This window comes from Chrysochloris asiatica, unplaced genomic scaffold (assembly GCF_000296735.1).
Source record: "Chrysochloris asiatica unplaced genomic scaffold, ChrAsi1.0 scaffold00057, whole genome shotgun sequence".
NCBI classification, from domain to species: domain Eukaryota; kingdom Metazoa; phylum Chordata; class Mammalia; order Afrosoricida; family Chrysochloridae; genus Chrysochloris; species Chrysochloris asiatica.
The window spans coordinates 4,675,757-4,690,533 of record NW_006408575.1 but is presented as its reverse complement, the minus strand read 5'-3'; the positions used below and the strand labels follow the sequence as shown (position 1 = coordinate 4,690,533).

Sequence of the window (14,777 nt, the reverse complement as noted above, 5' to 3'; positions counted from 1 at the left end):
GGTAACATTGAGGAACACCAGAGACAGTTCATTTGGGAACCCTCAACCCTGGGCTGAGCAGTTAACAATGACAACTCTGGGACTTCTAGCCCTTCTGGCTTGGCCAACTGACAGATGTAGAGCTGCCTTCCCCACAAACCCCACTTTTCAAAGCTTTATGAGGGTAATAGCAAAAGAGGGTCAAGCTCTGTTCCCATAGTATGTTTCCAAAGAGGAACATGACAGATATTACATGTAGAAATGTCCTATGGAACAATAAGTTTAGAAAAAACTTGAATGAGTTTACTTCAGAAGATTCTGAAGGGTATCAGGAAGCTTCAGAAAGAGTTAGGATTTGCCATATCTATCAGGTATACATTTGTTTACAATGATTCTGCTTGTGGATCCCTATCTTCCTGGAATACTTCACTTGGGAGCCAGGCTACAGTTCCTGTGGTGGTAATGGAGTGTTGTGGTCAGCTCCCACTGGCTGAGGGAGGGAAGGGCAATGGCCACCCCTTCTCAATGCCGTGTTCAGTGCAACCACCTTGATAACATGGAATTGTCATGGTTGCAAGTATTTACACCACAAAAATTGGCAAATGCTGCGAATCAGCACACACACCTCCCTTGCCCACCTCAAGCCATTGTTGGATGTTTACTAACCCACCAATGTCTGGTGACCACAGTACTTCCAGACTGGAGGAGAGTCAGGGCCACTATGTATAAATGGTCGGTGCTCTGCTAGTTTGGACTCTATAGAACCTTCTCTCCCCATGTGAGTCAAGCCCAAGGCTGGGTGAAATGTAACCATTCCCCCTTTATCTCCTCAGAATGACACCTCCGGAGAGTATAAGAAAGCTCTGATGAAGCTGTGTGGGGGTGATGATGAGTAAGTGAAATCTTAGTCCTAGGCCTAAGAAAGGGGCAGGGGAGGGACGCATTAGGCCTCTTCTGGTTCTGATCCAAATGTATGGATTGTATGAACTTGGGAGTCAACTGGCACAAGAGCACTGAGTGATGCTGTGATTCATGTGTCTGAATGTCTGTGTGTCTGAACATGAGTGTGGTCTCTTCTACATGGAGATGTCTGCTCTTGTGAACTTGGAAAGTCTGCCTAGGGTCGTGGGCCTGAAACCAGAATTTGAGAATCCAGACCCATCTGTATCATCATTCTATCTCAGTTTTATCCTGTTACATGGGAGACATTTAAATCTCTGCTCTGCTTACTCCTTTATTCTGCATATGTGTATGAAGTACCTTCTGTGTGCAGGCTTGGGGAAGCATCCCCTAACGGCTGCAGTCTAGAAGGAAGGGTAGTGCTGTGAGAGGGGAGCGCACCTGGCCCAGGTGGGAAAGGCTCTTTGGAAAAAAAGAGAACGATGAGGAGGAGCCAGGTGAAGAGAGCATCTAGGGACGAATGTTCTGGATGGTGGAATTGGCCCATATAAAGGCCTAGAGATGAGAAGGAACCACCTGGTTTCATTGATGTGACTGAGGTTGCACTTGAATAGAGTGCTGGAGAGAGATGAGATGGACAGGTGGGCAGAGCCTGGAGCCTTCTCCCTGAATAGAGACCTCTGCTATGGGATATGGGAAGCCAGAGCTGCTGAAGATTGAATTGCATGATTTGACCAACTAGGAAGAGAATTATGGGTGCTCTGATTCCATAATCAGGGGATGAGTTAAGTCAGGAATGTGGCAATTTTCAGTTAGCCTTTGTTAAGTCTCATAGGAGCTGAGCAGTCAGCATTTACTGAGCCCCTTACCTATTAGGCACTCTGGAGAAGGAAAGGTGAAGCTGATGTGGCCATAGCCTGCTTAGTGGCCTTTGTAAGTGGGAAGATTTGGGCAGAAATAACTCAAATTGTAAAGAGTAAAGGAGAGGTTGAGGGATTAGAGAAATCCTGTTCTGTTTAGGCCCTGGGGCTGGGAAAGGAACTGGGAGGATAGAAGGTTCGTGGGAGGGCTTGGAATGAATGGATTAGACCTACTAGGAAAACCATAAAGATAGATTTACTTCAAGTTGTTATCGTTAGGTGCCGTCAATCAGTTGACGTATAGTGAACCCATGCATAACAGAACAAATCTCTGCTCAGTCCTGCACTGTCCTCATCCCATTGCACTTCCACTGTCTTCTTGGGGGTCTTCCTGTTTTTCACTGACTTCACCCAGCATGATGTCCTTCTCCAGGGACTGGTCCTTCCTGACAACATGTCTAAAACATAAGAGATGAAATGTCATCATCCTCACTTCTAAGGACGGTTCTGGCATACTTCTTTCAAGACAAATTTGTTTGTTCTTCTGACAGTCCATGTCACTTTAAGTCTTCTTCTCCAACACCGTCATTCAAAAGCTTTAGTTCTTCTCCAGTCTTTCTTATTCATTGTCCAACTTTCACATGCACAGGAAGCTATTGAAAACGCCATGGTCCCTTAGTCCTCAAACTGATATCTGTTTTTCTTCAATACTTTAAGGACGTCTTGTGCAGCAGATTTGCTTACTGCAATACGTCATTTGATGTCGTGACTGCTGCTTCCATGAGTGTTGATTGTGGATCCAGGCAAAGAAGTCTTTGACAACCTCAGTCTGTTCCCTATCTTTTATGATATTATTTATTGGTCTAGTTGTGAGGATTTTCATTTTCTTTACATTAAGGCTGCAATCCATGTTGAGGGCTGTAGCCTTTGATCTTAGTGGGGTCCTCTAAGTGGCTCTGTGTGTGTGTGTGTGTGTGTGTAACTGTACTCTTTCCTTTCCCACCACCTGCTGACGACCCTCAAGTTGCCCCACTCTTCTCTGAATCCCAGTTCTCTTGCCTCTCACCCCTTTCATTTTCAGAAGTATTTACATCTCCTGTCTTTGTGTGTTGGAAAACATATTCATTTTGTATGCCAGGATTCATGAATGCCAGTGCTGGGAGAATTTTCATCTATTTTAATGGGGGTGTTTGCATTTGTTTTTCTTATCTGTCTGGATATGCATGTCTTGGTTCAGATAATTGTTCAATTCTCTGTGGCATGACTGTATATTTGGGTGGGTCTCTGGGTGGTTGGATCTTGGTGTGATGCTGTAGGATAAGCACTGGACTGCTAACCACAGGGTTGATGGTTCAAACCTACTAGCCAATCCTCGGAAACCCTACAAAAGGTCACTATGAGTCGGAACTGTGTGGCACTGTGGGTTAATGCACCAGACTGCAAAGCAGTTTGAACTGCAAGGTCAGTGGTTCAAGCTCACCAGTCACTCCTCGGAAACCCTATACGGGGTCGCTATGGGTTGGAACCAACTCGACAACACTTAACAACAACATGAGTTGGAACTGATTTGACAGTGCTTAGCAATAATAACATGGCTTGTTGGAGCTCTGGTGGTACAGTTGGAAAAACACTAGACTGTTAACCATAAGGTTAGCAGTTCGAACCCACCAGCTGCTTCATAGAAGAAAGATGAGACAGTCTGCTTCCATGAAGATTAACAGTCTTGAAAACCCTGTGGGGCATCTCTCCTCGGCCCTTTAGGATTTCTCTCAGTTGGAATCAAGTTGATGATAACTTTTTTTTCTAGGGGTTGAAGTTGTGTGTTGGGGACATGCTAGATGGGACTGTTGCCCATCATGATGTCCCTACTTGTCCTTTCCCTAACCCGTCCATTCCAGTGCTGCTGGCCAGTTCTTCCCGGAGGCAGCGCAGGTGGCCTATCAGATGTGGGAGCTTAGTGCAGTGTCCCGAGTAGAGGTCAGACCCTCCCCACCGCCTGCTTGACCTCTTGACCACAAGCTTCCACTCTTCTGCTTGCACCCAGCTGCCCCCTGGTGGCCAACCTGAGACATTGATTCTCACATCTGAAGCTTCCTTTTCTCCCCTGGCGTGATGACTGTGGGGGCGGGAGCTCTGTGGGGCATCCAATTTCCGCATTAACTTCTAACACGCTGGGGCGTGTTCTGGCCTGTTACCCACTAACCAGGCTTGCTGAAGGGGAGACCTTCCTGGTTCCATGGAGGGGTCTATCCCATGCTGGATCTGGGTCTGAAGTTGGTTTTCAAGAGGCATGAAAGTGAAAACAGCAGGCCCCTCCGGGTACACTGGAGGGCTCACAGGTCTCCTGAGCATCATCAGACCATGAGTCCACAACCGGTGGGAATGAAAGGTTTCACAGAAGTACTTGGGTCAAACCATTCCAGGAACTGGTAGCACTTGGTCCAGCCAAAAGTGCTGGGGACCTTGGATTCCCTATTACTAATACCTAGTATTATTAGTGCATACTTTACAAATCTCCCTACCTCTCTCTGGGCCTCCGTGTCTCCTCTTTAAAACGAGGATGAGAGACATGACCTCTGAGGGTTCTTGAACTCTGATGTTCTGTGACAGTGTTTCCCAAATTACGCGTCAGGAACGATCACTGCAGGTGGTCTTAGGTTGTGTGTGAAATGAGTTTAACTCAGGGACACAACAGGGTATGAAGTGTCATATGAATCTCACTTAGAGAGAACGTCCACTCATTTTTCAGTTTCATTAACCCTTCTGACTATGTCAAAGAGTATTGATTTGGTGCCATCATTCTTACGTGTCTGCAGCGCTCTCTGGTCTTCCTTAAAGAGAGAGAGAGAGAAAGTGAGATTCAAGATCAGAGTTTCTGGCAGGCATGTTGATTTTAGTGCTATTTAATGTGTGGTTTGTTTTTATAACATCTTTATTCCTGCACATGATACTGATTTTCTATTCATGTGAGTGATGCAGTTATTTTCACTGATCAGATCACTTAAATAGCTTTTGAGTGCCTGCTGTGTGTCATAGGAGCCCTGGGGGTGCTGTGGGTTAGGCGCTGGGATCAGTAAACCAACCCACCAGTTGCTCAGAAGAAAGATGAGGCGGTCTGCTCACATAAAGGTTTACAGCTTCGGAAACCCTTTATAGGTTTTCCATGAGTCAGAACCCACTCAGTGGCAGAGAGAGGTTTTGGGGCTCTGTATCAGGCACTGTTGAGAGTACTTGGAACATATTAATGGATAAATTGGGGGTGGGAGTTGTTTGTTGTTGTTGTTGTTAAGTGCCATCGAGTCGGGTCCGACCCATAGCGACCCTGTACAGGGTTTCCGAGGGAGTTGTTTAGCAACATTTAAAATACATTTCAAAATTAGTGCATTGAAGTAAAAGAGAGAGCAAGTTGAATGAAGTTAAAATACTAAGAAGTAACATGATAGGGTATATGCAAACATGAAAGTCACTGCTAAGCTCATTCCAGAGTGTCTAAAATTTGGGAAACTCTGTTCTGGGACTTCAGAACATTTCCATTGCCTTTTCAGGGGGAGTGACTCTTTAAGAGGCAGGGGGGCCTTGGGGGCAGGTTAGGGTTCAAAGGGACTGGGGAGGCTCTAGTATATACACAGCCACAGGGGAGCTGGACAGAGCTCACTCCTGCGGCAGAAGCTGGCCTATCCTTCCCATGACTGCCCCTTGCCCTGCCCCAGGGCAGGAGTCTATCTGCTGTACCTTTACCCCCGCCTCTTTCCTCCAAGCTGCTTGGTTTGGGGCTCACTGGGAAAATCTCTCACTTGCATGTACCTCTCCTGGCCTAGCCCCTGGGGGTCCCCAGACACCTGCTGAGTCCTTCTGCTTTCTCCCAGCTGAAGGGGACTGTGCGCATGGCTGATGACTTCAACCCAGATGCGGATGCCAAGGCACTGCGGAAGGCCATGAAGGGACTCGGTGAGGGCATGTGAAAGGGAAAGGCGGGGGGGGAAAGAGGGGGCCTTCAAACTAGGGTCTATAGGGTGAGACGTTTGTCCTGAGTCTTTAGCCTCCTTAGGAACCTCCCAACTCCCTAACTGTAAGGAGGAGGGGAGTGAGGAGGGGTTGTAAGAACTTAGCACAAGCCATTCCTGGAGACCATAATGCTCCTGGCCCCATGGGAGAAACATCCGGGTGTGTAACATGCTAGATTATAAGCCCAGCTTTTTACCCATCTGGGTCTCAGTTTCCCCATGCATAAAATAAGGTTTATGAACCATTGATCTCAGAGCCCCACTCTGGGTGGGTGTAGCACTCATCAGCCCACCCAGGCCTCCATTGTCACCAGTGGAAAGAACCCTCAGTGGGTGGTTCCTGTGTGAGAGGGTGGTCTTCCCCTCTGACTCAGAAAGGCTAGCTGAGGATAAAACAGTCAGGGTTTGCCTCCATTGCATTGCTCCCCCAATTTGTCCAACAGTGATTCCTGGGGACACAGGCTAAGTCATTTTCCTCATGGGCCTCAGTTTCCTCATTTGTCTCATGGCATCATGGTCCCCATTGCCGAGCACACCTAGGACTTAAGGTGATAGGCGTCAGCCTGCTGGGCTATGTGAGGTTGATGAATATTCCCGAGACCTACCTCCGAGAGTCAGCCTGCCGTGCTTAGAGGAATCTGCAGTCCAGCCTTTAGGGTCCCAAACAAGACTTAGATTGTCAGGGTAGGAAGGACCCCTCAGTAACTACTCCAGCCTCTTCATGTTGAAAATGTGGAAACCAAGTTGGAGAGAGGAAGAGGCACTTAGTTGGGGCACTAGCCATTGCCAGAGGCAGGACTGAAATTCAGAGGGCTGCCTTTTCTCAACCAGCTGCATGACAAGGAAGGGCAGGGAGGGACCCCGGGGGTGGTAGTGGTTGGAGCTGGAGGCAGGTTCCTGATGGGACTTGGGAGCACCAGACTGTTCAGCCAGGCTTCTCCCTTGATAAGGACTGATGGGGGTCCTTTGAGGGGTGGGAGCGAGTTGCCCGATGGGCCTTTCTCTGAGATGTGTGGCTTTCATGGTTTAGGAACCGACGAGAGCACCATCATCGACATCATCACACACCGCAGCAATGTCCAGCGACAGCAGATCCGGCAAACCTTCAAGTCGCACTTTGGTCGGGTAAGTGCCTCAGCCTGGGCTCGTGTCCACACCCCTCCTTTGATGGAGCTTGGCCAGCTCTGTCCAGCTGGGCACTAAGATCTTCTTGGCCGTGGAGTCTCTTGTGGTCACCCTGCAGTGTGTCCAGCATTGGGTTAGGAGAGTATGCAAACCACTCTCGCTACTCCTCCAGCTGCTTGTTGCCAGTGAGTTGGCCTGGTGCAGTGGGAGACTTGGGACCATGGGCAAAGGTGGGAGTTGTTTTCATATAACAGAGTTGAGGCCCTCGTGACCTGGATTGCAACATTGGGCTTCTCACTGTTCCCTCTGCTCTGAGAACTGGCCTCGAGGCCCCAGCGATGAGTGGGTGACCGCTGTGCCTTGGTGACATCTTTCCCAAGGATAGAAATGGTGTCCTTCAGTGCCACCCCTTCCCTTCCCCAGCTCTTGCCTCCAAGAACAGTGGGTCTTCCTCCTGGTTGGCTCCCTACCGCCTCTTTGACTCCCACCATTCCTTGTATCCACACTTCTCATTTGGAGCCTGTTTCCTCGATCCCTATCTCCTCTCCCTCCTGGGTCACGTGTAGACAAGTGCTGATGGTGGCAGGACCTCGCTCTGCCCTTTATAGGACCTAATGGCTGACCTGAAGTCTGAGATCTCTGGAGACCTGGCAAGACTGATTCTGGGGCTCATGATGCCACCTGCCCACTACGATGCCAAGCAGTTAAAGAAGGCCATGGAGGTAGGTATGGCTAAGGGATAGGATCCAGTTTTTGGGGTGCCACGTGGCGTGGTTACACTTCATCATAGAACCCCTTACCCATCCAGTGCAAACTAGTGAAACACTAAAGAGGCTATCAGGTCTGGTTTTACAAATATCTAAATTCAGGGATTCAAATAATGCTTGGCCCCTTGTCTCTCCCATTGCCTTGGCTCTGCTTCCCTCTGTGTGGCCTTTCTCCTCACGGTGGCAGGATGGCTTATGTCTGTTCTACCAGCTGGCAGTGTTCTGATGCTGGTCATAAGGCTTTCACTGACCAATTTATTTTTCTTAGAAGTAGATTGCCAGGTCCTTCTTCCTAGTCTGTCTTAGTCTGGAAGTGCAGCTGAAACCTGTCCACCATGGGTGACCCTGCTGGTGTTTAAAATACCAGAGGCATAGCTTCCAGCATCACAGCAACACACAAGAGTTCGACCAAGTGACAGATGAGGGGTAAAGTAGAGGGTTAGTGGAAGAGTGAGACTCTCAACAAGATGGACTGACACAGTGGCTGCAACAGTGGGCTCAAACAGAGCAACGATGGTACATTGTGAGGCTGCTGCGGGACCATGCAGTGGTTGGTTCTGTTGTAGATGGGATTGCTATGAGTTGTCACGAACTCGAATGCATTTACCAACAACCACAACCAGCTGGTGACCCCAGCGTTAAAAGCTCCTACTTCCTAGGAGTTACAGCAGAAGTCCCTAAATTTCTCTAATTACGTCACATGCCCTGTAACCAGAAAGGTCAGAGGGATCTCACAGAGCAAATGGAGAAAGCAAGGTGGATCTGGAAAGTAAACAGTAATCAGAATCTGTCTTCTTGCTCCACCGTTATGGTTTACTCTCTATGTAAAGCTAGACCATTCTCTTAGGCTTTCTAAGCCTGGGTGTCTTCATCTTTGAAATGAAAACAGTCAGCCCTGCCCTTCAGATATGAGGAGATCAAACAGGGTCATAGATATAAAGATGCGTAGCCTTGGTAGCGTTGTGGTTACATATTGGACTACTAACCTCAAGGTCAGCAGCTTGAATCTGCCAGCCACTCCACAGGAGAAAGATGAGACTTTCTGCTTCTGTAAAGATTTGCAGCCTCAGAAACCTTATGCAGGCTCACTGTGAGTTGGAACCGACTCCACGGTACACCTCCACCACCATCAGGTCTCAGGTCACAGATTTTGGGGAGCAGTTGTCTACTATTCAATAAAACTATGTGGGCAGAAAACATGACTGTCTTTTTCTTATAATTGTAGTTGAAGCATCTTAAACAGTGAATTGCACATATTTGTACGTATTTGAATGAATGACTAGATCTTGTCCTTCTCTTCCCTCCCCCTATCTCCCACCTCCTCTCTGTATTGTTCGTCAGAGTAACAGACTCCCCAGTCTGCCACAGTCCAGAGACGTAACGTGTCAGTCCATATGTTGTTGTTCAAAGCCTTTGACTTAATTTCGACTCATAGCAACTCCAGGTGATAGAACTGCCCCATAGTGTTTTCTAGGTTGTAATCTTTATGGGAGTACTTTATAAATAGCCAGGTCTTTCTCACATGAGCTACTGTTGTTGTTGTTGTGAAGTGATGTTGAGTTGGTTCCGACCCATAGTGACCCAGTACAGGGCTTCTGAGGCTGTAAATATTTACAGGAGCAGAAAGCCTCAGCTTTCTCCCATGGAGCTGGTAGTTTTGAACTGTTGACCTTGCGGTTCACAGCCCGATTCGTAACCACTACGCTACTGGAGCTCCTTCCATGAGCTACTGGGTGGGCTCAAATTATCAACCTTTCAATTAACAGCTCAGTTTCTAAAAATGTTAGAGAATTTATTCAGAGGAAGAAAACTGATTACACCCAGAAGTAGGAAGACACCAGTATATACAAGTATTTAGAACTGAAGACTAAAGTTTTCTCATGCAGATTGTTCATGAAACAAAGAACTTTATACTATAGCCCTTTGTTTGGTTAAATTTGGATGAAGGTACAAATAGGATGGACTAGGATTGGGGAACAGGGTTCTATTAGATGGTTGGATATAGAGTTAAGTAATTTATTTCAGAAACTAATCACAGGGATTCTCAATCATAGTCTTATAACTTTCAGATGGATCATAAAACACCACTGGTAGAAGTTTACACAGGTTTAGCCAGATCTCTCAGAAGTGTGTGAAGATTCATCTTGTTAGCAGAGTTTCATTTCCCAGCTGTTAATCAAAACTTTTTTAAGTGAAAGTTCAGGTAAGGCTAGCTTCAAGACTCTTTCAAGAAATTTCAGAAAATGACATCTTTGTCATGAAGAAATATTCAGTTGACCCACTTTATGCAGACGATAACTCTGTGAAGATTCCCTTTTTCTCTGAGTGTTATTTTCTTCACATCCTGACTTAATTGAGATGGAAATTGAAAGATTCTATGGGCAAAATATTGAATAATGCAGAAAGCATCAAAAGAAGATGGAAAGAATACACAGAGTCACTGTACCAAAAAGAAATGGTCAACATTCAACCATTTCAAGAGGTAACATAATGATCAAGAGCCAATGATACTGAAGGAAGAATTCCAAGGTGTACTGAAGGCATTGGCAAACAAGAAGCCTCCAGAAATTGATGGAATACAAATTGATACCTTTCAACAACCTGATGCAGCACTGGAGGCACTCCCTCATCTATGCCAAGAAATTTGGAAGGCAGCTACCTGGCCAACTGACTGGAAGAGACCCGTATTTGTGCCTGTTCCAAAGAGAGGTGACTCAGTGGAATGCAGAAACCATTGGGTAATATCATTAATACAAAAGTAAAATTATGCTAAAGAATCCAAAAGCAGTTGCAAATGTACATTGACAGAGAACCTCCAGAGGTTCAAGCCAGATTCAGACGAGGATGTGTAACGAGGGAGACCATTGCTGACATCAGATGGATCTTGGCTAGAAGCAGAGAATACCAGAAAGATGTTTACCTGTGCTTTATTGACTATGTAAAGGCTTTTGACTTTGTGAATCATGACAAGCTATGGACAACATTGTGGAGAATGAATATTTTGGAACACTTAATTGTGCTTATGAGGAACCTGTACATACATAAAGAGGCAGTCATTCAAACAGAACAAGGGAACACTGAATGGTTTAAAATTAGGAAAGGTGTGCACCAGGGTTGCATTCTTTCATCATTTATTCAGTCTTTATGCTGAGCACATAATCCGAGAAGCTGGATTATATGAAGAAAAATGTGGCATCAGAAGAAAGACTCCGTAACAACCTGCAATATGCAGATTATACAACCTTGCTTGCTGAAAGCGAAGAGGACTGAAAATACTTGCTGATGAAGATCAAAGAGCACAGCCTTTGGTATGGGTTGCACCTCAATGTAAAGAAGACAAAAATCCTCACCACTGGACCAATAAACAATATCCATATAAATGGAGAAAAGATTGAAGTTGTCAAAGACTTTTTGCTCAGATCAACCATCAATACTCATGGAAGCAGCAGTCAAGAAATTAAATGATGGATTGCACAAGACCTCTTTAAAGTGTTGAAGAGCAAAGATGTCAGTTTGAGGACTAAGGTGTGCCTAACCCAAGCCATGGTATTTTTAATAGCCTCGTATGCATATGAAAATGGAGCCATATAAAAGGAAGACTGTAGAAGAATTGATGCATTTGAGTTTTGGTGTTGGAGGAGAATATTGAAAGTACCATAGACTGTCAAAAGAACAAACCTATCTGTGTTGGAGCAAGTACAGTCAGAATGCTCCTTGGAAGCCACAATGGACAGACTTCATCTCTCATATTTCAGGTGTATTGTCAGGAGGGACCGGTCCCTGGAGAAAGACAATCATGTTTGGTATAGTGGAGAGTCAGAGAAAAAGAGGAAGAGCCCCGAGTGAGATGGATTGGCACCGAGGCGGGAGGCGGCAGCAAAGAACTCAAACGTAGCAATGATTGTGAGATTGGAGCAGGACTGGGCAGTGTTTCCTTCTATTGTACATAGGGTCGCTATGAATCGGTACTGACTTGATGACACCTAACAACAACAACAACCACATACCTAGATAACAGGAGCTTGTTATGGAGTTAACAAACAGGATTCCCAGGTAGACATATCAGGGGAGAAAAAACAGTCTAATTCAGCAAAAACTGAATTAAATTCAATCATACGGTTTTGGCTAAAAGGGCTTTATGAATTTCTCCTTATATTGCCAAGTGCTTAATCATCATGACATTAGGCCTTTTTATCAGCCCTTGTATCACTCATCATATCTACATATAAACAAATTTAGCATGTTTTTCCCTTCAAACACAAAACTCTTTTCTTGTGGCACAATACTACAAGGGGACTTCAAAAATTTGTTGGAAAAATTCTACCTTCTCATATATGTTAACTGTAAAATCTTGAGAGAATAGAGACAGAACAAACAGAAATTACCTGTGATCCTTTACACTCCCCACCCCCACCCCCAGGCAACAATCACTGTTATCCCTGTGCTGTCTGCCCTTCCGTTCTGTTTGTATATTTACATATAAATAGTTATAGTCAGGCACATGAGTGTGCAAGAATAGTCAACATAAATGAAAATCCTCATTTCTGATTTCAGTCAGCTGCCCATGTGAACTGTCTCTCGCTCACTGACCCTAGCCACCTGGAGCTAGGCCAGAGTTCACAAGTTAAAAGGATACCATCCTTCAAGCTACCAAACAGACTCTAGTCTCAAGTTTAGGAGGTCACGGGACACCGCCACTTCTGAACTGCTGACTACAGAAACAGGAGTTTCCCTCTACTCCTCTTCCAGAATGGCTGCCACAAGCTTGGGAAGTCCCCCTTGGGCTCCCTAACTTCTGACCTAGGGCCCCCATTACTCCTTTGAGTTCAATAATTTGCTGAAATGACTCACAGAATTCACGGAAAATTGCTGTACATATGATTACAGCTGTATTATACCAACAAAGAGACACAGAAGATGATTCCTGGGGTTTCCCAACATGCAGCTTTTGTGTTCTAAGGAACATTCAGTCTTTACACATGCATTGATGGTTTTTGACAACCTTCAGGAAGCCCACGGACCTTCTGTGTTCACAGCTTTTACTGGGAGTCTCATTGTCTAATGCAAACTCTAGCCCCTGTCTCCTGAGGTTGGTCAGTATCATGAGGTGATCATGAGGTATTATGTTGTGAGTTTTTCTGGCCAACCCCCATTCCAGAGTCACCTCACTGAACCTACTAAGTGTGGCTGGAATCCTTACTGAACATACTTACATCCCAAAGACTTTTGTTGTTGTTTAAACATTATCTCACAGGAAACAGGAGCAAAGAACTTTATCTCACCTGGAGTATATGAGTTTTTACAGATGCATGCCTATATGTCCATATATATACATGTAGGCACTCAAAGTAGTTCTCTTGGAATATTCTGGAACTCTGTGCCAACTTATCTGGTCTGAGGGCCATGTCCAGAGATGAGGAGAATGCCTAGGAAGTTTAGGCTTACGTTTCAGCCTCCTGAGTGGGTTTTTGGAGCAGGAGTTTCCTCACAAGAACAGAGGTCAGGATTGTGACTGAGAGATTTTTGCCTTGACATTCTAGGGGGCTGGCACAGATGAAAAGGCTCTCATTGAAATCCTGGCCACTCGGACCAATGCTGAAATCCGGGCCATCAATGAAGCCTACAAGGAGGGTGAGTATGGGAAGTCCCCTGTTACCAACCTTGGCCTGCAGCTCTGTCCACAGCAGTGCTTGTGTCTCCCTTCTCTCAATTCACAAGGCTTTGATAAGCCCTGGGTGTGCCCAGCTTGTGTCAGGAAAGCTGCTCCAGGCAGAGGAGTTCCAGCAGGAGGTAAAGAAGAGCTTGACTGAGTGTGGAAAGAAAGAGCATCCCAGCTGTCTGGAGAGTGCAGGGCAGTTTCTTGGGCCTGTGACCTGTACAGTTGCCCAGGGTGCCAGGCTTAGCCCAAGCTTGGTTTCATGCTGTACTGGCTCTGTCTTGAAACATGATGATTTTTGAACAAGTAGCCCCATATTTTCATTTTGAAAGGCCTTGAGTGTTGGTTAAACATGTTAATACTTTGTTTCTTACAAGCAGCTTCAAAATGATAGATTTTTTGAGCAGGAAGGCGACCTGGTCAGAACTGTGCTTGAGTCCTGGTTTGTTTCAGCATCTGCCATGTAGGAGGGCAGGTGGAAGTGAGAATGATGACAGGGAAGCTACTTTGGAGGTTGCTAAGTGGTAAGAGGCAAGATTAGACCCCAGCTTGGGAAGGAGCAGAGGGGATGGCAGTTGGTGGGGATATCAGTCTTCTTACAAAGTCAGCAAGAGAATGACTATAGATTCCCTCAAAAACCAGTTGCATATTCCGTCACTGCCCCCCCACCCCCCAAAAAAACACTGCTTTGGCTAAAATCTGAGAATCTAGAACCATCCTTCCTTTTTCCCCACCCCTCAATCTAGCGATTGCCCACACACTCTCTCTCTGTTTCAGACTATCACAAATCCCTGGAAGATGCTCTGAGCTCAGACACATCCGGTCACTTCAAGAGGATCCTTATTTCTCTGGCCACGGTGAGTGAGTTCTGCTTGTCCCATCAGAGCCCTGGGAGGAAGGGAAGGATTACTGAATGGAGGGGTCAGCCGGCACAGCCCTCTCCTGATGAAGAGAAAGTGTCCTCCTCAGAATATCACTAAGCCTCGTGTCATTCAAGCGCCCTGCCCTGTTGTTTGCTTTTCAGACTGTCATTAGTATCACCTTCTCCAGACAGTCCTACCTCATAGCTCTCACCTTGGTTTGGGGGGGTGGGGGTGCCTAGTTTACAGTACAAGACCATGTGGGTAACCTTTTCCTCTGTTACCTTGGCGCTTGCCTTACCAGCTCTTGAATTCCCACAACCTGCATGCCAGGTCCTAATTACAGTGTTGTGAGTCACTGTTGGGCATTAGGCTGAGTGCCCTGTGGACTTCCTCATTGGTTCCTCACAATGGCCTCTCCATAAGGACATGTTTATTGTCCTCGTGTTACAGATGAGGAGAGGGTCTCAGAGAGGCAGTAATGAACAAGGTCCTGGGGCTACTAAGTGGCAGAGAGGGTGGGTGTTTGGGCACTAACCTCTCTTCCTGGTCCTGCTTTAGGGGAACCGTGAGGAAGGTGGAGAAGACCGTGATAAGGCCCGGGAAGATGCCCAGGTGAGCCCTTC

At 46.2% G+C, this 14,777-nt stretch overlaps 1 protein-coding gene across 1 annotated transcript in view; it reads left to right on the top strand.

Moving 5' to 3' along the window:
- ANXA6 (annexin A6) overlaps positions 1 to 14,777 on the top strand; it is a 59,580-nt gene that overhangs the window by 21,354 nt on the left and 23,449 nt on the right. The window contains exons 12-19 of the mRNA XM_006863894.1: positions 813 to 871; positions 3,638 to 3,716; positions 5,606 to 5,687; positions 6,774 to 6,868; positions 7,477 to 7,590; positions 13,176 to 13,266; positions 14,069 to 14,148; positions 14,713 to 14,766. Of these exons, the coding sequence (XP_006863956.1) occupies positions 813 to 871; positions 3,638 to 3,716; positions 5,606 to 5,687; positions 6,774 to 6,868; positions 7,477 to 7,590; positions 13,176 to 13,266; positions 14,069 to 14,148; positions 14,713 to 14,766 (654 nt within the window). The remainder of the gene's footprint in view (positions 1 to 812; positions 872 to 3,637; positions 3,717 to 5,605; positions 5,688 to 6,773; positions 6,869 to 7,476; positions 7,591 to 13,175; positions 13,267 to 14,068; positions 14,149 to 14,712; positions 14,767 to 14,777) is intronic.